The following is a 21,338-nucleotide window of genomic DNA, read 5'->3' as shown; positions in this document are numbered from 1 at the left end:
TCAAGTTTTCCCCTTTAAAGTAATCTCCCCACCCGAGATATAATACACTTGTGCCAACTCTTTTTTCAATTCTCGATGCAGTCTTTATCTCCTCAATCCTTGCAAAACTCCATCCTTTCATGGGTCTCTTCAGTTTTGGGAGCGGGAATATGTCGCAGGGGGCCAAATCAAGGTGAATATGGTGGCTGAGGCGTGATTGGGGCATTGTTTGTGGCCAAAAAAAAACTCTCACAAGCAAAGATGAGTGAGCAGGTCCATTATCATGATGCAAAAGTCATAAATTGTTGTTCCACAATTGTGGACCTTTTTTCGTATTGCTTCTCGCGAACGGCACATAACTTCAAGGTAATACTCCTTACTGACCATACGACCTTGTGGTAAGAACTCCTGATGTACTACCCCATGATAATCGAAGAAAACACTGAGCAAAACCTTGACATTTGATCGAACTTGGCGTGCTTTTTTCGGTCTTGGTTATTCTCCCAGGCTCTTCCAATGGGGACAATTGGGCTTTGGTTTTAACATCAATACCATGTACCCATGGTTTGTCACCAGTTTTGCCCCTTTTGAGCAAATCAGGATCATCGTTGACGCCATTCAACTTCTCCTGAGCGATGCTCATGCGATGGTTCTTCTGGTCAAAATTAAGCAGTTTCGGAACGAACTTCAATGACACGTGTCTCATGGCCAAAACATCCGAAAACATTTCATCGCACGAGCCAACCGATATTCAAACATCCTCAGCAACTTCTCTCATTATGATTCGACGATTTTTTGAAACAATTTCACTTCACTGCTTCAAAATTTTCATCTGTTGTTGAGAAGCTGTGGCATCCAGAGCAAGGTACATCGTTAGGATCTACTCAGCCATCTTGGAAAGGCTTACACCACTCATAAGCATTTCTTTCACTCAGAGCAGACTCACCGTATGCCACTATCAACATTTCATGTATTTTGGAGCGCTTAATTCCACTTTCTACACAAAATTTGATGCAAATTCTTTGATCCATTTTTTTTATTGCAGAAAATTGTCGAGCACACCAAAACACTTCTAACATTGGTAATAATCCAAATATGCTATATTGTTGAAACTGTAATACAAATTTTGAGACATAAGTACCAAAACAAAAAATCAAAAATCAAATATACTGTGCACTCCTATTTGCATACTAATGCAAACAAGAAAGGTTTATGCATATATATGCTGATAATATTTCTGGAAATCAGGTAGGTACCTCAAATGCTTCCAAAAGAAGATAATCTGAAGATAAACTTCAATTGTAACTCATAAATTGGTAGGAAGAGAGGTCTATCTTTGATTTTGTGGAATAGTTTTTCTGCTAAAGGGTGTCTAGCATGAACTAGCTAAGCTGGATTGCTGGAAAATTCCTCTGCTTTTTGGAAGCTCTCTTATGACAAAAGCTGACAAAGAATGAAAACATTTTACAGACCATGTGAAGATGTGCAGTCAAATGATATGGAAGAAATAAGGAAAATTATCAATGATTCTTTTCACTGCATGGCTAGCAGCAGAAATTAACCTTATTCTGCAATATAGTCTACTATATATTGTCACCTTTATCTAATCCAAATCATCACGGGTAAAATTATGGTTATAGCTTTTCTCTAGTTAGGGTAGGTTTTGGATGGACAGAGCCCAAACAATTGTGCAAAATAATTTATCTGCCTCACCTAAAAAAAACAACCTGAGTTAGGGCAAAACAATGAGCCTCTCTTCAATTCTGCATTACTATATTGCCACTTGTAGACTTCAGGCATTGATGGGTCAAGTAGATACAGATCAATTACTCAATATTACGCTTTGACGAGACCTTTCTTAACTGGGATGAACCCCATGATTTGAAAGACACAACAAGCATTTGTCAATAATAAAAGATTAAGTGCTTTTTTATTTGATTGCCAAGTACATTCACCAAGTTGATGCATTAAGGCAATTCTTAAACTGGAAGCAGACATAGACCCTGGGCATCAATTAGTCCTTCTCATCCAGCATAATTTTACAATATCAATTGATATCATTCAAGTAAGAAAACTGCAGGTTCATGTCTCCGATATTGCGCCACATTGCCACACGTGTGCATACTACTCCCATGCCCTCCCTGACAATAAGCCATTCAGAGTGTTTTCATGATGAGAGAAAAACAAATAAGTAACAGGGAGTGTCCGGTCCACTTGCTATTGCAACTGCCCGCAAATGAGCAATGTTGTGAGGTGGGCAGCTCCAAAGGAAATGGCCTGTGCAGGCAATTTACATTTTGCATTTCCCTGCAGTGGCACAAAATCTCTTGGCATGGAAACGGAGCTTAATATCTTCACAGAGAAGAGTTAAATTAAGGCAATAATTTACCTCACACTGACCAGTTAATGTGATAAATTTAAGTTTTCAGCAGTTCTTCCTCACAGTGTACTCACTCACACAGGACACACATAAATGCAACATTCAAATCACATCGGAATGTGATTCACCGGATGGCAGCATGACGTCGGTCGAAGAAAATGTTTAAAGAAGATATCTTCTCAAAAAACCTTAAACATTTGCATTCATGACAAATATTCTCCTCAAATGCAGTACCAATTTCCAATTTAACACTAACAACATTTCTCAATGACACCTCTTTTCGCTGCCACTGCCACATCATAGGAGTGCTCACTCAACTGAAGCACATCTGGTCGCCCGTGTGACACATGCTCTTTCAATACCTGGGAAAGTAATAAAAAGATAAATTTATATGAAACTACAGAAAATAATATTGCAAGACAGAATTAACACAATATTGGTCTCCTGGAAACACACACTGTATCCCACCATACGGCGAACAAATATTCATTCACATTGAAATGGATACAAGGAAAAGGGAAGGGAACACATGCAAAGGATGAACACAGGAGAGGTGGGGAAGGCGGAATCGAGCAGATCACAAACACAAAAATATTTCCTTGACCGGGACTTGAACACCGCATCATTCAACTTGCCAAAGCAATGCTCTAACCTTTCCTGTGTTCGTTCTTTATAAGTGTTCCTATCCCTTTTCTTTATGCCTATTTCCTTGTAAATGTATATATTATTATAAGGTAACCTACCAGTTACGGCAGGTTATGGATGGATACAACTACCAAATAAATATTTCGTGACTCATAACAAAACACAATCCAGCAGCGTACTCTACATCAAGTCCTTCTTCATCTCCGAGTACTTCCTTCCTCCCTTCATCCCATCCAACATCCCTATCCTGTTCCTGCCCTTTCCTCGCTTGCCTAACATTGTCCCTTCTATATCTTCCTTGAGAAAGGTGGCTTAGATCACACAAATTTCAAAACCTAGTGAGTTTCTTTTTCTGTGTTTGTCCACTAGTGCTAACTTCATATACATTTATTATTCTTGTCCGTGAGACTTTCATAAAAAGGTTATATGCATAAGGTAGGTTTTTGGATGTAAAAATCAATAATTCAACAATTTGTGACCCCCAGCAAAACACAACATCCCACTCTACATCAGGTCCCTCTTCATCTCTGAGTACTTTCTTTCTCCCTTCATCCCGTACATCCCTATCCTGTTCCTTCCCTTTCCTTCCCTTCCCTTTCCTTCATTGCAGGTCCTTGTGTAGTGACTATGGTAATCGTGGTGGTACTTCTACTTTATTTTTGGAAATGGGTGTGGTAGGAGTAGAGAGAGACATCCTAACCAACCCTTTCTTGTTTATTCAATTAACAACATACATAGTTAAACAACACTGATATATGTTGATTGAGGGGATACCTGCTCATGCTTAGATTCCCCTTTTGTCTTCAATCGCCTAAGTTATCCGAAATGAGATTTTTAAATGGTTATTTACATAAACTCTCAAGTATCCAATAGATACATAATGATACATTTGAAATTACACACTTAACCATTTACAAAATACACAGAACATTAGAATTTAGGCACTTCAAGTACAATTAATATATATTTTGACAATAATCAGCACAAGTACAGAAACATACAACATAATATATACAGATAAAAATTGTTTGTATCGTGAATGTATGATATATTTTGATTTCTCGCCTAGTTGTAGAGCTCGTTAAATAGGAAAATTTACACTGACAGTAAAATAGGTTAGATGTGTCTGCTTACATTGCTTAATTACCACTTATGTGATGAAATCAAATAGGAGTTTACAATTGGTATTTAAACAGAATAATACTATTTCGCGCAATTTAATTTTCTTCACCGCCTTTTTTTTGCCATATTTCTGGTCTTGTTCTTTCATAATGGATACATTCTTCAATTCTGTGTTTGGCGGTGTCCTCTGTTAAACAGATATCACATAGGTTAGTTCTCGATTTCCCAATTTTGTGAAGGTAATTTGAAAAATTTCCATGGCCTGATAGCATTTGGGTACAGTTGTGTGAAAGGTTGATTTTTAGTTTTAATCTAACGCAAATAACAGGGAAAATGTCCTTTCTGTAAGAGCCTTTAACATTGTTATCCCAGTCAGATTGCCACTGAATGATGGATTCTTCCCAGTCTCTTTTTTACGACATTTTTCCTTATGTTTTGATTTTCACCAAGTTCAAGATTGAAATGTTTAGCCCTTCGTCCAGATTGTAATTTGATCATAGCATTTCTTTCCAGGATCTCGTATTTTAAGGGTGGTAGCCTGCAAATTATACACAATGCATCAGTGCTGACCGTAGAGTATCCCCTACATATTGATAACAGGCAGGGCCTTTGAGCTTCTTTTAGTTTACGGTCGATTCTACTTAGGTTGATCTTATGAACCCAAATATCGCAGCCATAGGTGGCGATGGGAATTGTTACTCCTTTGTAGATGGTTATTGAGGAGTCGGTGCCGAACTTAAACCTGCAGTATCTTTGAGCTGCCTGGAAGATTTACTTTATTTTATTGGTGGTGTAGTTATAATGGGCTTGGTAGGATAATTTCTCATCTAACATAATTCCGAGATATTTAAGCCCTTTTATATTTTTATAAAAGCCCTTTTTAAGCCTTTTTTATAGTTTTATTATAAATTTTCACAGTAGGGTTCCTAGCCATCTTGCTTCCGAAGATCACATATTGGGTTTTAGCAGTCGATATCGTTAATTTTTTCTCAGTTGCCCAGCTTTCAATTAGATACATACATTCCACAATCATGGGTTATATTTTGGCTTTGGTGCTTGCTTCTATAGTCAGGGCCATGTCGTCTGCGAAGGCAATGAGCTCGCTCCCAATAGGGAAGTCTCTTCTGAGTGCCTGGTTGGTTATAAGATTCCAGAATAACGGACCAAGAACCAACCCCTGTGGACAGCCTCTCGTTAAAATCTTGCTTGCTTGTGCTTGCTTCTTTCAGTCGGAACCGTCCACACCATTGTAACAGAGGATCTTGCGATGAGGAAAGTGTGCACAAAGCTGGTGCTGAAAGTCTTGAGCGAGGAACAAAAACTCTCGTGGGTAGAAATTTTGAAATAAATTTTGGACAGCATTCAGGAAGATCAAGATTTTCTTGACAACGCTATTACCTCAAAGGATATTGGTTCGACTTCATAGAGGCGGTTCAAGCGGCGATGACAAAGGCTCTCAACATTATCCCGGAAACCGACTTCAAGCGGGCTTTTGATGAGTGGCAGAGGCACCATACTACAGGTGTATCGATGCAGGAGGAATGTATTTTGAAGATTATTATGATAACTGCAATAAAACAAAATGGACCACTCATGGGAATTTAATAAGTCACAAAAGGCAATCATATTTTGATCAGATAAATACCTCTTGTACGAGGGTCATCCGGAAAGTAGTACCCGTTCGTGAAATAAAGACACAAAAGTAAATATTAACAAACATAAAAAATTTTATTTGAAAGAGGATACTTTAAACTACTTCTCAACATAATCTCCAAGCAAATTAAGGCATTTGTCATAACGTGTGACAAGTTTCTGTATTCCTGCTGCATAGTCCTTCGCCGCCAGCTCATTGAGATACGCGAGGGACCCATCTTGCACAAATTTTTGCATAATGCAGATGGTGTTTAACAATTTCATGAACAATTGTTCGAGAAACATTGGGAAAATGCTCACAGATGTCATCAATTGTGACGCGCCGATCGTTCCTCACGAATTCGTCAACTGAGCTCACCAGTTGGTCTGTAATGACAGACGGTCTCCCCGAACGCTCATCGTCGTGTGTGTTCCCCCTCCCCATGTTGACGTTGCGACACCACCGCCGAACAGACGACTCGTCCATTACATTGTCTCCATACACCTCCTTTAATTGGCGATGAATATCACATGGGCGAACGTTTCTTGCATTGAGGAATTTAATCACTGCCCTCACTTCACAACTGGCGGCGTTCTCAATTTTTTTAAACATTGTAAACAATCACAGAAACAACACAGGCAATGCTAGCGTCACGCAACTTGGCTCAGAGAAGGCAGACAAGCCACTGAAGCTATCTGACCTCGTCCAGCGGCTACTCGCGTCGTCAGCACTTCATGCGGCACGAACGGGTACTACTTTCCGGATGACCCTCGTAGTATTTTTTTCTTTCGTTGGAAGTTGACACAGCAATTGTAGAAAGAAGTGGGTTGTGATCTTATAGGTGGGCATTAATGGTATTTGTTCGCACAAGTTCTACGGCGATATTAGTCAATACTATATCTAAAATGGTTTGAGAACTAGCACTCACTCTGGTAGGTTCACTGTTGGTAGCATAGATGTTAAATAACGTTAGCAAATCTATGAATTCCTTTTTGCTTTAGAATTGTCCATAAAATTACAGTTGATGTCACCTGTAATTATTATGCAAGAGTCATGGATTGACCTGTGGATTATTTCCAAGAGCTTTGTTAGTTTGGTCAGGAAAACCCAAAAGTCACTCTTAGGCAAACGATAAAAAGACAACATAAAAAACAGTAGCATCCATTTCGAAGCAGGCAACATGGGATTCAAATGATTGTTCTTTGTTGAGAAATTTGTATGAGAAATCAATTGGAATATGGGAAAAACATTCAGAAAGTAGAATCAAAACATCACCATTTCTGTGTACTGATCGGCAAAAAGCACTAGCGATAACATACCCAGGCACTGAAGTCAAGTCCAGGAAGAGAGTCAAGTCACTTGCATTTAACCAATGTTCGTTGACACAGACCACATGGGGTTTCTACTTGTTTACTAGAACCTTGAGGTCCAGCAATTTATTGCGCATGCACTGAATATTTATTTGCAAGAACATCAAATAACAGGTCATTTTTCCAGTGTTGGTCGCAGGCATGACTTCGCCGACCCCGGTGGCGGCGGGGTAACGTCCTCGTCTGCCCTTCCAAGGGTCGCGGGTTCGATTCCCGCCTGGGTGAGTTTTCCTCCACCTAGGGCTTGGGTGTTTGTAAATGTGATCATTGTTATCGTTGTTAATAGTTCGATGTAAAGGCCAGAATGCGCTGTTTTCGGACTTATACTGAATAAATAAATAAATAAATAAATAAATAAATAAATAAATAAAAAAGAAAAATTACCCACGAACACATCTTTTTGGCAAAAAGAAAGGTTACATAGGGTTTTGCAAAAATCTTGATGCATGGATACCCAAAATGATTAATAATTTCCATACACTACCTTAAGTTGTTCAATCTCTAAGTCAGTGGAAGCATCAATCTCTGTGATTTCATCTTTCTCATAGTTTACCAAATTGCTACCAGTTTTATCAGGCATGAAGTTTCACACATGGAGATGAGAACGACATGGAATCCCCGAAAGAGAGCATTCTTTTGTAGATGTTCCTATGATCGATGATTTACGGCTTCTATGTTTATGGCTCGCTGTAACAAATCATCTTCCCCCTCTGCAGAAAGTTCTTCTGCACCATGTTTAACACATTCCACATCAGAAATAAGAGGTGGCAATTGAGGGGGTAACCCACACACTTTTTGAGATCAGCGCCTGTTGCACTTACTTTCAAGTCACTGCTAAGTTTAGACCGATCAGAAGACGATTTATCGGGAGCAAAAGTCATCGAGTCATTGAAGTGATTGGAATATGAATTTTATTTTGAGAGTCTTCTTAAAATATAACCATTTTTTTTAACATTTCCTAAGTTTATGTCGAAAACTACGAATTTACATGTGAGAGTAGGTTTCATAGGTGAGGGTTTTCACCTGATAAAAAGTCTCATATCATGTTCTAAACACACATTTAAGGAGTGTTTAAGGAGACCCTTTCCTACTCTTTAGTTCTACAAGAAATTACTGGTCCTCATGAAAGGACCTATCTTTGTTTTTGGCAAAGGGTTTGTAGATTTGATTTATTGGTTAGATTTACCTCGACCAAGTGGGACAACACTGAAAAACATGTCACCTGAATTTAAATTAAGGGTCATCCAGCCAAAGACTCTACCCTTGAGAGTACCACACCACCACACTCAAATAAAGTCAATAGAAAACAATTAAATAGCACTCAGTTCACACGGCCTTCTCATCACTGGCATTGGATGGAATCAATGCAGGTCCACTCACCTCACAATGTTTCATAAAGACAGAAAATTCTTCTGAGGAACAGAGCAACTGATTTTGCTGTGGCATCTACAGCATTCATAGCCAAGTGATCTTGCTACACAGCGTTCATTCAAATGCTCCCCCCTCCCCCTCCACTCGCAACCTTTTCTTTGGAGACATATTTAAGAGGTAGAAGAAGTCTGATAATGTAGAGCTGGCCCACTCTGGCCCAAGGCTCATGCAAGATTCCAATGTGATCAAGCTCAATGATTGGATAAAATACTGTGTGGCTATAAACTTTGAAAATTTAGGTCAGCTATAATCCAGTTACAATAAGATTTGTGAAAAAGTTCTCTAATTGGTCACTTTCTTTAGGTCTGGAAGTCCCTGACATTGATCTCTACAGATTCCTAGCTCTGTCATCATGCATACGGGGGGCAAGGGCAGCTATTCTATTCTCTGCCTAGTGTTGGGAACTGCCCACGGCTCATTGTACGTAGGACTTCCAAAATAAGCCATGAAGAGAAACACACGAGGGACTGGATGTGTAGCACATCAACAAAATGGAGGATGTGGAGCCATATAGAACTGTAACAAGGCATGCTCACATTTGGCAGTCTAAAGTCAGCTTTTGATTCATCATTGTAGAAAGACGAGTTGCCTCAATGACAAGAGGAATTTTGAGTACACATGAAATTTTGCAAATATGATGCTCTGTAACATGAGGCTATCACAGTTGAACAAAATATTGGAATTCCAATCAAGATCAGAGGCTTTGCTTTGCAGAGGTTAAAAACATTGACAATCATAAGAAATGTCTGAGGGCTGCGGTGGTACTTTGGCTGTGGTTATTTGAATGTAAAAGAATGATTCAGGAGGATGTGGCACATAAAATATTATCCTTTTCTGAGGGTTGACACAGTAATTTCATTAACTAATGAAGCTGCATGAGCCCCTGATTAAAATATTTCCATGGAAAGTTGTTTCTACTATACATATAGCTTTAATTCATAGCCACACGTATTCCCTCTCAAGTTTCTCTAGCACTGCAATTCTTTCCAGGCTGATGCTCAGGAAAATTCACCACTTGACACCTGTTACGTAAGATATTAGCGAAAAATTTGATTTTATGCGCTCCCAAAAAGTCAAAGTTTCCAATGAATACCTGTACTTGTGGCAAAACAATTCATGGCTTTTGCACTAAGAGATAATGAACCTGCTCACTGCCTGTCCATGAGTTATTGATCAAAAACAGCAAAGTAGTAATGCTTTTTGACAGACAAAGCCTCCATATTCACCGGACATGGCCCCGTGTGACTTTACCCTGTTCCCAAAAATAAAGAGCTTTTAAGGGCCACCGTGTTCCAAGCATTAAAATAAAATATTAAAAATGTATCACTGAGAGCTCTACTAGGTATACGGAAGATGGAGGTTCAGAAGTGTTCCGAGGATTGGAAAACGCATTGGTATAAGAGTATCCAATATCTAATGGGAATCACTTCTAAGGGAATAAAATACAGGGTGCAGTGGTTAAATCTGGACAAACTTCAATTTGAATTTCCCGCCATATCGTAGTTCGACTGGAGGTCACATTTGGCGTTCTTGTAAGCTATAGGCATCTAGTAAACAGTCACAACCTAAAAATGGCCGAGAAGTTACGTACACAAGCAGAGTACGATCGAAGAGCTGCTATAATGGAAAGCGTTTGTGCTGGGCATTATATTTCAAAATAGTTCGATTCTTCTGGTAGCCCAGACCAACTGTTTACAATACTGTGGCTAAGTATACTGCTTTGGAGAAATCCGGGCAAAGTTAGACTAATCTGGCAATGAATTCTCATCCCAGGAAACACTTGCTTGTCCAGATTTAAGTGCCGCACCCTGAACATAAGCTAGACGGATAAATAAAATTTATTCCAAATTACTCAAATTCCCACTATTTATTGAACGCACCTCATGTATTGTTGCCGTGGTTTTGAAATGGCAAGTTTTCAGCAATCGTTTTGCAAGATTCAGCCGCTTGGCATTTTCACTTCCTTGGCATTCCACGTGATCATGATGCGATGATTTTGATACAGCAACACTATTTGGTCAGTGACACTTGACTTCCATTAGAATTTATAGAAGGTAGTCCTCAAAATATGAATGCAGTTAAAAGAACGATCAGCTGGTGATAAATGAATATCACTGGGAAAGCATTTGCTAGCATTTGTCTTGATGGATCATTTTGGTGGAAATGAATGATTAGGGATTTTCATTCCTATCTTTCACTAACAGATGCAATTAGTATAAACATGTAAAAGGAGGGTAAATATTAATGCACATAACTGAGGATGTAAGGGTAGTATTTCAATCAGAAAAAACTTCTTCACCGAGCCTCACACTCACCAACAGACCAGAGGTTTGGAAGTCCAGATAACTCTACCACAAAAAACGAGGCGTATCCCAATGTAGCCAATCTTCCATGACCATGATATCAATCCAAGAACCCACAGAAAAATATGGGATAACTAAAGAGCAATGAGCATACGCCAAAACTACCAAAGAACAAACTATGCTAAGGGATGGTTTGTTAAGATTTTCAGAATATCTGGGGATTATTATTTGAGTATTGGGCTAAAGCCCCTTGTACAGCTCATATTTTGAAAGTAGTCCTTACAGGAAAAAACCACTTAGCTTTCACACTTGCTGCACTAATAGACTTTAGAGCCCTCCAATCACTTTTTTGGGGGAGCCCTGATAACCTAGCTACGCAACTGCATACAAGTTCCTCCCGAAAACTTCCCACAACTCATGACACCCCTCTTTCTTAGACATACCTACATACTTGCCTCACACAAGCCTTTCTTCCCCTATTAATCCCCTCAGTGAACACAGCAAGGGGAACTCATATTCTACATCTTGCAAACCATTGTTTCATGGAAGCACCCAAGGAGACGGATACTAGAATGCTGTTGGTACAGTTAATGAGCTAATTATTGTTTTCAAATCCCTTAAAACCATGTTGGTTTCCATAACTTCACACCAATAAAACTGAGAAAACACACAAAGAAAATCTAAGCAGGTTGCTTCTTTGGAAAATCAACAGCAGATAAATGTTTCTTGGGTGCACCCACAGAAAAGCAGTTTCTTAAATTGCTACTTCACTATTCTTACCAGGAAAAAGTCAATGTTTGATGCTTGTCACTAAATTGAACAGGAAAAAGAAAGACAACATTCCAGTTTCATTTGTTGAGCTTCAATCAAAGACTTTTTCATACAAAGGACTGAGAAATGGGGAAGTAATGATGAGAATTGGAGAGAGAAGAAAACTGATTAGAGACATTAAAAGGAGAAAGACAGTGTGGTTCAGTTACTGCACTGTGCCAAAATTACTAGCAGAGAGGGAAGAAAAAATGAGGAGTGCTGGATGAATGGGATAAAAATGGCAGAAGTTAGAGGCAAATGAAAGACCTTGGACCAAGTTGAATGGAGGGTATGCAGTTGAAACCAATCCGAAGAAATTTTCACATGAAATGGAGAGAAATCTTAAGTTGTAGCACTAGAAATGAAAGAGAGAGAGGTCTGCAAACTGGTAGGGTATCGCGTCCTTTTCATTTTGAAACAAATCATTAGAAGTAGCAGTCCCTTAATTGTGTAAAATTAAGCAAGCAATGTCTTGCACTCTTTCCTCAAATACCTCTCATTAGCAACAAATTCAAAGGATGCCTATATTCCACTGGAAATGAACATTAATACTCATAAAATAGTACATATGTGTGACCTTAGTTTAAAAGGTTTCCTTAGAGACTATGTTGTAATTCACACATTTAAGAGGGTAGCTTGAGAGGTTCTTGGAATCAGCACCACATGTCAGCACTAGCACAACAAGTTACCCGCAAAGTAATTGGTAATCCTTAATGGAGTAATGACGAAACGGTTCAGTTTTCTGGGAAGAGATCTGTGATGCAGATGCCTTACTGTTCTTGTTCCCATGTAGTTATTTGTAAAATGGAAAAAATTGAGATTCGAGCAGTGATTAAATACTTCATAAAGAAAGATATAAAAGCAAAGGAAATCGACTTTCAGAACACTCCGGGGGACTCTGCCCCTTCATCTTCAACTGTTGCCAAGTGGACAAATGGGATTAAGTTTGGCCGAGAGCTAAGATGATGATCCACATAGTGGTCGGCCAAACTGTACCACCACCCCAGAAATTATTGCAAAAGTGCTTAGAATGGTCATGGAGGATCGCCGACTGAAAGAGCAAAAAATCGCAGAAGTTGTGGGGATGTCATCTGAATGGGCATATCACATTTTAACATTGGAATTGGATATTAGAAAAGTATCTGCCAGATGGGTGCTGTGACTCTTGACCGGAAAGGTGATGGCTTCAGTTTTCCGGGATGCAGCAGAGATTCTGCAGATATCTTCCCAATGGTCAAACAATTACTGGGCAATGCCACCCCCAAGTATCATTGCCGTGGCAGAAATACGTGAATGAGATACGAATTGTTGCCACACCCTCCTTTTTCACTTGATTTGTCTCCATCAGATTTCCATCTCTTCCGCAAGTTTACAATTTTCCTCAGTGGATGGAGATTCTCTTCAAAGAACTATCAGCTGAAGTAGGTATTTTGCAGACCTAAAGGTATCTAATTTCCGCGATGGGATCAAGACATCGCTACAATGCTGGATCAAGTGCATTGGTGCACAGGGAGAGACTGCATTGAAAAAAATAAAAAGTTTCATGGACGCAAGTCATTTATTTCTCCTGCATTCTGAGAACTTTTCAAATTACCTTCGTAGTTGATGTGCTTAGGTTTTTCTTTTCAATATGTATGCTACTTGCATATATCAGAAGTAATGAGAATTTTGAAGAGAATAGCAGAGCTGGAGGTACTTTGAGATTCACAATGCCTGTGAGTTGAGTCATGAGAGTTAATCATGCTCTTTCAAGGAAACTGTTGGAAGATATCAAGGTAAGTAAAGGCAGAGGGTATCTAAAAACAATCACATTCAAAAAATAAACCATGGCATATTCAAAATATTTGGTGAGTCAAGTTGTGTGTTCACAAGAAGCCAGCTACCAAGCAGTTTCTCACCTTCCTCACTAATTTCTCAAGTATGTAATGAATTCCTCCAGCTACAGTGGCAGTGGATTCCATGAACAAAGAATTCTTCTGAGTTGCAAATTGAAGTCCTTCTTTTCTGGTTATCACTCGGTCATCCTGTAAATATTCGGATTCAGTTTCTCATGGCATATTTTTTCTCAGTACTGCATTTTTTTTCTTTCATAAAGATAAAAATATTTAAATCTTCAATTTTCTCCATGGCAAAAAAAGGTCCTTGCAGAAATAAACCACAATGTTTTAGTGGAATTAAAAAGATATATTCATGATTTATGAAATTTTAGAGAGCACAAAAATCCTATCAGTATAAGCATATCTGCTACTTAAACAAATATTCATGAATATGCATAAATTTTTCATTTCAAATAAATGAATAACAAATATTGAGCAGTTTTTTGAAATAAAATAGGCATAGTAGCAGTGGCCATACCTAATAGATGTCAGAGACAATTGGTGTAGATATGGGCAAGAGGGCAGAGGGAAATTGACTCCCAACCCCCAAAATGCTACTCCACATATTTCTTCAACAAGGGTGGTAATATGTTACAGTACCATGTAGTTTACACATGTCATTGTCATGTCATGGAGTATCCCGTTCTAAACCCATGTTGGTGTTTGAATAGCCATCTATCTCTTGCCCACCATTCCCGAATGTAGTCAGCGATTCTTTTTTCCATTATTTTGCAAACAACTGAGGTTATGCTTACCGGTCTATAATTGTTGGCTACTGTTTCATCCCCTTTCCTGAAAATTGGTGTAATATTTGCTTTTTTCCAATCATTGGGCAAGGCATCATTATTTAAAGTTACTTTGAATAGATGACTCAGGTACAAAGCTATTGCGGTATCACCCAGTTTTAGAATGTCAATTGAGATATTATCCGGTCCCACTGACTTATTTTTCCTCATCCTCCTTATTATTTTCACAAAATATGAGTCCTCCAAGATAATACCGTTTGCCGAGGGCAGTAAGCTATTTGGTGCTGTTATGCTGATGAAGTTCTCTGTCGTTTCTGAGCAATTTAGGCAAGCCTTATTTTACTTTTTGTTTTCTATTCCCCGAAAAACATCCGTAAAGCAGGAGTTGAACATATTTGCTATTTCTACAGTGTCTGTTACAATACCATTTTCCTTAGTTTTTAATATAGTCACGCTTTCCCTGTTATCTTTCCTTGTTCTCATGTACATCGCCAACAACAGATTTATTACAAGTGTCTCCTGATGGCATCTGAACATTTTCTGAAAGGCCTAATCCATCCATGCAAGTGATCTATGAGAATATTGGAACCATATATTGGGTACCAATTATTAGACATTTATTGATATTTGCCCATTCCTATCAACAGTGCAATACAATAATTCCCAAAAGTATTTAGCCATAGGTGGTGAACTTTTCAACAATTTTCATTTTTACCAGAAATTCCATTTATACAGAAAATTTGATGGCTAGCATTTTTATTCTGGCCAGTGCCTAGGTAGTTGTAATATAAGGAATTCAGTTTGGCCTTTTTAGATACCTATACCCTAATTCTGCACCTTCGCAGCAGGTTTAATGCACAATTATTATTCATTTGCTAATTTCCACTAGTTAGTTACTTCCCATTGGCTTGAGGCCAATAAATAACCCAATGAAACACAGTACCATTCCCTCCCCATGTCACACTTAAATACATGCTTGTTATCATTAAGCATGGCAACTAATCACAGTTATCAACTCAAAGACCAGTTGGATAGGTGAGGGCAGAGTTCACTCAAAACTAAGCCCTATACAGCATGAGAAATTCACACAACAGGGCAATAAAGGTGGCCAGCTCCTTTCCTTATGCCGGTTATGGTTTCCCAGGAAGATCTGGTACCCAAAAAATCACAAAGCTTGGATGGAACTGAGGGTACCCAGAGAGGCTAGCCCGAATTCGAACGTAGGCCCTCTGGTCAGTAGTCCCTTGCTCTACCCCTGGACTACCACTTTGCCCTATATTTAAATATGCATTACCACTTAGTGCACTATATTTAAGCACAAACATAAATACATACATGTTTGTCTATTTTATTTCCAACAATGATGACAGCTGCACCTTCCGGTCCATAATCTCTAATGTTTTTATACCACATTAGGAGATGGTCAAATGTTTCCTTTTGGGTAATATCGTACACAAGAATAACTCCTTTGGCTTTCCGAAAGTACTGTGGGCATAGGCTTTGGAATCTTTCCTGACCAGAGGTGTCCTGAAACACAGTCAGTTAAGTATATAGAAGACAGTGAATTCATGAATGGATTAATATCTAGAGTAAAAGATATTTTACTAAGTAACTTTTAACATAAACCAGAATAAAAATAAGATAATTCATTTATTCATCTCTTGTAAAAAATCAGAGCCCATGTCGTTAAAGCATTGGATGAACAAGAGAGATGACATACATTGCAGTGCTTTATAATTTCTTGAAATGAAATGCAAATTTCAAGAGTAAATGTCTGGAAAGTGATAAATATTTGTGACAGCCTTAATGAGAAGAAATTATGTCCAAAAAGTGCTGGCATATAAAACAAGGCATGATGTAGCTGGCGATAGATTTTGGAACAGGTACCACTGAGAAATGAAGGCGATTATGGCATAATAGATAATCACAAGCTCAGTGTCACTGTAATGGAGAAAGAATATAAATAAGGAGTTTTTTTATCTCATTATGATATTCATTAGGAAATATATTCCATTGTTTCAGGCTTCACTTCGTGGAAGTATTTAATATCCATTCTAAAAGGAAAGACTTGTACTTTTCCACAGATTTTATTATAGTCGGTGACATGCGTTGTACCGTATAATAAAATCTGTGGAAAGTCTTTCCTTTTAGTATGGTTCACTAGGAAAGATTTTGCTAAAAGGAGAGTGTCTCCCAATTAAGAGAAATAGGAAAATGAATGTTTTAAATATGACTGACTCCAAGAAATGTAATGGCTCGGTATGCATACATTGTACATTGACTTCATGGCTGATAGAATTCAAAATATATCATTCTCATTGTGAAGTAGGCATCTGATAACTTCCAAATAATTTAGATTCTATGATGACAGTTAAATTAAACCTATTTCCACAGACACATGAATTGCACACCGTACATATCAAGCAGGGCAATGCGGAAGTCCAGGGGTAGAGCGTTGGACTGCAGACCGGAGGGCCTGGATTCGATTCCTGGTTAACCCTTTCTGGGCACCTGCAGCTCTGCCCAAGCTGTGTGATTTTCCGAGCACTAGATCTTCCTGGGAAACCATAACCGACACACTGTGGGGCTCAGGACTCAACCATTACCTACAACACTGACCTTCGGGTTGATTACTGTGATTTACACATCAAGTTAATAACTGCATGTTATGACAGGGGCCTGAGCATATATGGAATATATGCTCAGGTAATATTCCTGTTCCCATTTGAAGTTACCATGCTGATTGTTCTTGTACAGCATGCCAAGTTCACAGGAGCACAGCCAAGTGATTTCTTTCATTTTATACCCTTGTGAGATTAAATTAAAATGTAATAATGGGCATTATTTAAGCATTTACATTTAATACTCTCTTTATGTAAATCAAGAAACGACACTAAGGGTATTAAACTCAAAAATTGTTCATGTTTTACATTTGGGTAGAAGATGCATCATTTAACTTGGCTGGCTAAGAATAATAACACCTAGCCCCTATCCATTCCTTCATGTTGTGAAGCTGATTCTGTAATGGAGTTCTTGCCTAGACAGGAAAAAGTTGCTATGAGACAACTGAACTCAATCATATGGATAAAAAATTACAAAAGGCACAAATGCTGGAATATATATGTAAAACAGGTATGTTACCTCAAGTTTAAACTTAATACATGGGGCCTAAGCCTGGACACTTGGAATAAATGAAAATAAAACTGCTAGCTATTGAAATAGGTTTCTGGAGAAGAGCCAGGAAATCAGGAACTCTTCAAGACAGAGTAAAAACAAGCATATTCACAAACAGAGAAGTATATAGACCAGGACACTTGGCACAATATGGGCAAGCGAATAACTTGAAGTGGTATGGGTGCATGAGATGCAGGGGCTCTGATCGATCGCCAAATAAGAAGATGGAGTGGACACTGACCCTGAGAAGAACAAAGCGTCAACAGAGCTGTCCACATGAGGCAAATGAAGCTCAAGAAGAGGGATCTAAATGTTAATGATTGGTTTGATTGCTAGAGGGTCATCGTTGTGGATTGATATTGGAAAGTCTGCAGTTACAGAAAGCTGTAAATATCTCTGCAATATTATAATTCCTGAACAGAGACCAAAAGTCATAAAAAATATTCAGCATTAAAAGGTTAATCCATGGTATTCAACCCAAAGTTTGGTTACATAGGTGAGGGTAAGGCTCACTCAACTAAGCCGAACGGTGTGTAAAATTCACACACTAGGGTATTATGGAGGCCAGTCCCTTAATCTGGGTGCCACCTGTGATTTCCCAAGAAGTTCAGATATCCAAAAAATCAAGGAGCTTGGGTGAAGGGCAAAGGGTGCCCAGATGGTCATGCCCGGGAGTCAAATCCAGGTCTTAAAGTCAGTAGCCCAGCTCTGTACCCACTGGATTACCATACCCATTAATTACGACAATAAATTACATTCCATATACAACGCAAACATATCTAACATTACAAACCCAAATATTCAGGTGGATCTGTTTTCCATCAATCAAAACTGAATCTTGAACGAATTCCATTCCAATAGTCTCTTTGGGTGTTTGCTTGTCATCTCCAACAATCCACGCCAATAAGCTGAAAAGATTTTCCAAATTCACTATAAAGGTGTCTACACAAAAAAAAAATATTTATCAAGATGGCTAATAATGATATAAAATATTCTTTCAATAATAATGATAATTAAAATACAAAATAAGTTATTTCTGTTGTTTGGAGAGTTACTTAGAAAAGAAAGGTTGTTGGGAAAAATTTGAAGAAGGCATGAAATGTGTACACTGGGCATATTAAGTGGTACCTAATGGAATGCTGAAGACCGGTATACAGAGGGGAGAAGTTCGTGAGGGCCAGAGGGAGGAAAATAGTATGCATTTTAAACAGAATGAAAGGAGGTAGGAAGTATGTGCAGCAAAAGAAATGTTTTTTGTCAGTCAGGATGGTGCACATATCATATTGTGATTAGTTTGAGTTCCCGTGGAGCCAAGAAATTCATCTTTTATTCTGAATCATATGGACCTCTCAGGGCAAGTGACAGTGACTAGAGAGTTCCGTGAAATTTCTCTCAGCTAGGGATATAAATGCATTTATCCACGGACTAATCCCTTTATACAGCATTAAAAGTGCAACAATAATAATATTGTTCAATAGCAAGTAAAAAATACAACAAGAGGGAAAGAGCATTGTTGAAAAAAGTAAAATTCTTCATAAACATTTTGCGATGATAGAGTAGGCATTAGAGGGAATAAAGTCGAAGATGGTTTTGGGAATAAATAACATCCCAACAGAACTACTGCAAGAGGTTGGGAAGGAAGGAAAGAAGGAACTCATTCGCAGCAATTATGAGAGGATTTTGTTGGTCTAACGTCTAGTCACATCGTCACTAGATGCATGGAGTAGGGTGTGCACGACAGCCTTGGAGAGGCTTCTTTGCCGTTAAGTCTTTGGTAAAAGTGTGTTAAGTAAGGACAATTAGCAAACCTGCTTTTTCCAACTCCACTGTCTCCAGCGAAAATAATTTCAACAGTGCTTTGAACGCCACTCATTATAACACCTTTCGGTCAGAAACAGTTGAAAATTTAGCAGTCTATTCTAAGGAGAGATTTTGATAAAACTAGAGGAATAACTCATCCAGAAAGTATATACATAAAGAGGAATTCCAGCGCTAACATAATGACCATGACTAAAACACTTGACAGGTGACAATGTCACAAATCCGATATCACAAAATCAACAGGTTGCCTAAAACAAGGCGCGAAAAAAGTGCGACGAGAGTTTGACAGAGAAAACTTCGTTGACGCATCGACTGAATAGCCTCAAGTATATCTAAATACGTTCTTAACACCTGACAAATATCAAAATAGTAAATATGACTGTTTCCGTACGCTTCGTGGGGAGTTGACGAATTTTTTTAAAAGAATCAACTGTCCTTCCCAGAAGAAGTAGGGCTGGAGTAGGAAGGACTTCGCAAGCAGACGCTAGACTCTGCTCTTTTGGTCGACCGTTCAAAGACCTACGGGACGAGTATAGCGCAGATCTTTTGCATCGTCAAATTTTCTCTGATAATGGTGTGCAATGTCATCTTATCAATGCCAATACGATGAGTTCACGATCACTCTTCGGTCCAACGGTCTGGATTCAACACTTCACACACACGCCAGGAAAAATTCTTACCAATAATTTTTATAGAAACCTTGTATGATAACGATACTGTGAATACTATTTTGAAATAACCGTACACCCCTTTTAGTGATGGAAGCGTACGAGAGTCAAGAGAAAATAGAAGACTGGTGTCGACAATGAGTAATTAAATATAAAAGAAAATGGACCATTTGTCCGGGATCGACATTAAGGAATGAGGGGAAATGCAACGATGGGTGTGGCTATTGACAGGGAAGGCATTGCTCCTAAACACCCAAGGTCCGCCTAACGACATGGAACTTTAGTGGAGAGCACATGACTTACCATTCATTTATATTTCTGCATTATGGTTCTGAGCACAGTTTTTCGCCTTGTGTGATATACATTTTTACACATATAAAAGATCTTAATGCCAAAACAAGGGCGAAGATGGCGAATCTGAATGAGTTTAGATATAAGACTGGAAATTAAGAACTTGGTAAACATTGTAATTTTTTTCAGGATTACCTTTTTTTAGCTCGATACATTCTTTTTCCAGCGTCTCTCCTATTTATTTAAGTCGTCCAAAAAGTAAGATTTCGGAAGGCCCTGAAAATAGGCATCTGTGTTGGCCTTGATCTCCTCGTTCGATGTGATACGTTTTCCATCGAGTCATTATTTTTTCAAGTTTGAAAATAAAAATAGACACAGGGGGGCAATTGTGGTTAATGCGGTGAATGTTGTTCAGCTTTAATTCCATAAATACGCCATCAAAACTGCACAGGTGTGAACCCGTGAATTGTCTTAATGGAAGAAAATTTTTTACTATGTCAAAGGACATTTTTTCTTGATTTATTCACTCAACCGGGGCAATTACTATGTTATGAGAATTGTTATGTTTTCTAAATAATAAAAATAGAATATTAACTTGTGGCTGCTGCGTACAAAGCCTCGGCCCATGAAGTAATCCTCATCCAATTTTAATACATCCCGATGCATCTGAACACTGATGATAAAGTTTTGTAAAGAGACAGTCGTAGCACAGAATGAATCCTTAATTAATATAAACCTAGAAAATAGGTAAAGAGTGAACATGCAATAAGATATGCTGGAAAGCACAGCCATATAAATGAAATTTGTGGGTGTCAACTATAACTACAACAACTATACTTTGACCAGTAAATTCAAAGCAGTGTGGAAAACTCTTGCTCCCTTATTATATACGGTAATCACCCTATAATCTGTCTCACCGTCATTTGCGCAAGTTAAACTTGGTGTTCCTTCCTCAAATCTTGTAACCTGACTCAATAAGTGGCTTAGCACAAACCTACCCTCCGCTACATTCAAAGTGCCGAAGAGTTTCACGGCAATTAAAAACTCCATGGCAAGCTGGATACTTGGCCTGTTTTTGTTTGTCTCTT

At 38.5% G+C, this 21,338-nt stretch overlaps 1 protein-coding gene across 1 annotated transcript; it reads right to left on the bottom strand.

Annotated features, from left to right (window-relative positions):
* Window positions 1–1,874: 1,874 nt before the first annotated feature.
* LOC139696375 (ras-related protein Rab-18-B-like) lies at window positions 1,875–19,498 on the bottom strand. Its single transcript, XM_071595122.1, has 5 exons — window positions 19,279–19,498; window positions 18,264–18,378; window positions 15,632–15,823; window positions 13,572–13,697; window positions 1,875–2,721 (listed from the first exon to the last, which is right to left on the bottom strand). The coding sequence occupies exons 1-5, from the start codon at window positions 19,341–19,343 to the stop codon at window positions 2,611–2,613; spliced, it is 609 nt and encodes a 202-aa protein (XP_071451223.1). The 5' UTR covers window positions 19,344–19,498; the 3' UTR covers window positions 1,875–2,610.
* Between the last annotated feature and the right edge of the window lie 1,840 nt (window positions 19,499–21,338).

Source organism: Hetaerina americana, unplaced genomic scaffold (assembly GCF_022747635.1).
Source record: "Hetaerina americana unplaced genomic scaffold, ioHetAmer1.1.p SCAF_7, whole genome shotgun sequence".
Lineage (NCBI taxonomy): Eukaryota > Metazoa > Arthropoda > Insecta > Odonata > Calopterygidae > Hetaerina > Hetaerina americana.
This window is presented reverse-complemented; position numbering and strand designations above follow the sequence as displayed.

Excerpts from the sequence above, each read along its gene's own strand:
- LOC139696375 (XM_071595122.1), bottom strand. The coding sequence starts at position 19,343 with ATGAGTGGCGTTCAAAGCACTGTTGAAATTATTTTCGCTGGAGACAGT. Across the intron at positions 18,379-19,278 it reads AGTGGAGTTGGAAAAAGCAG|CTTATTGGCGTGGATTGTTG; the intron begins GTTTGCTAATTG and ends AAATCTTTTCAG. Across the intron at positions 15,824-18,263 it reads AGATCCACCTGAATATTTGG|GACACCTCTGGTCAGGAAAG; the intron begins GTTTGTAATGTT and ends ACTGTGTTTCAG.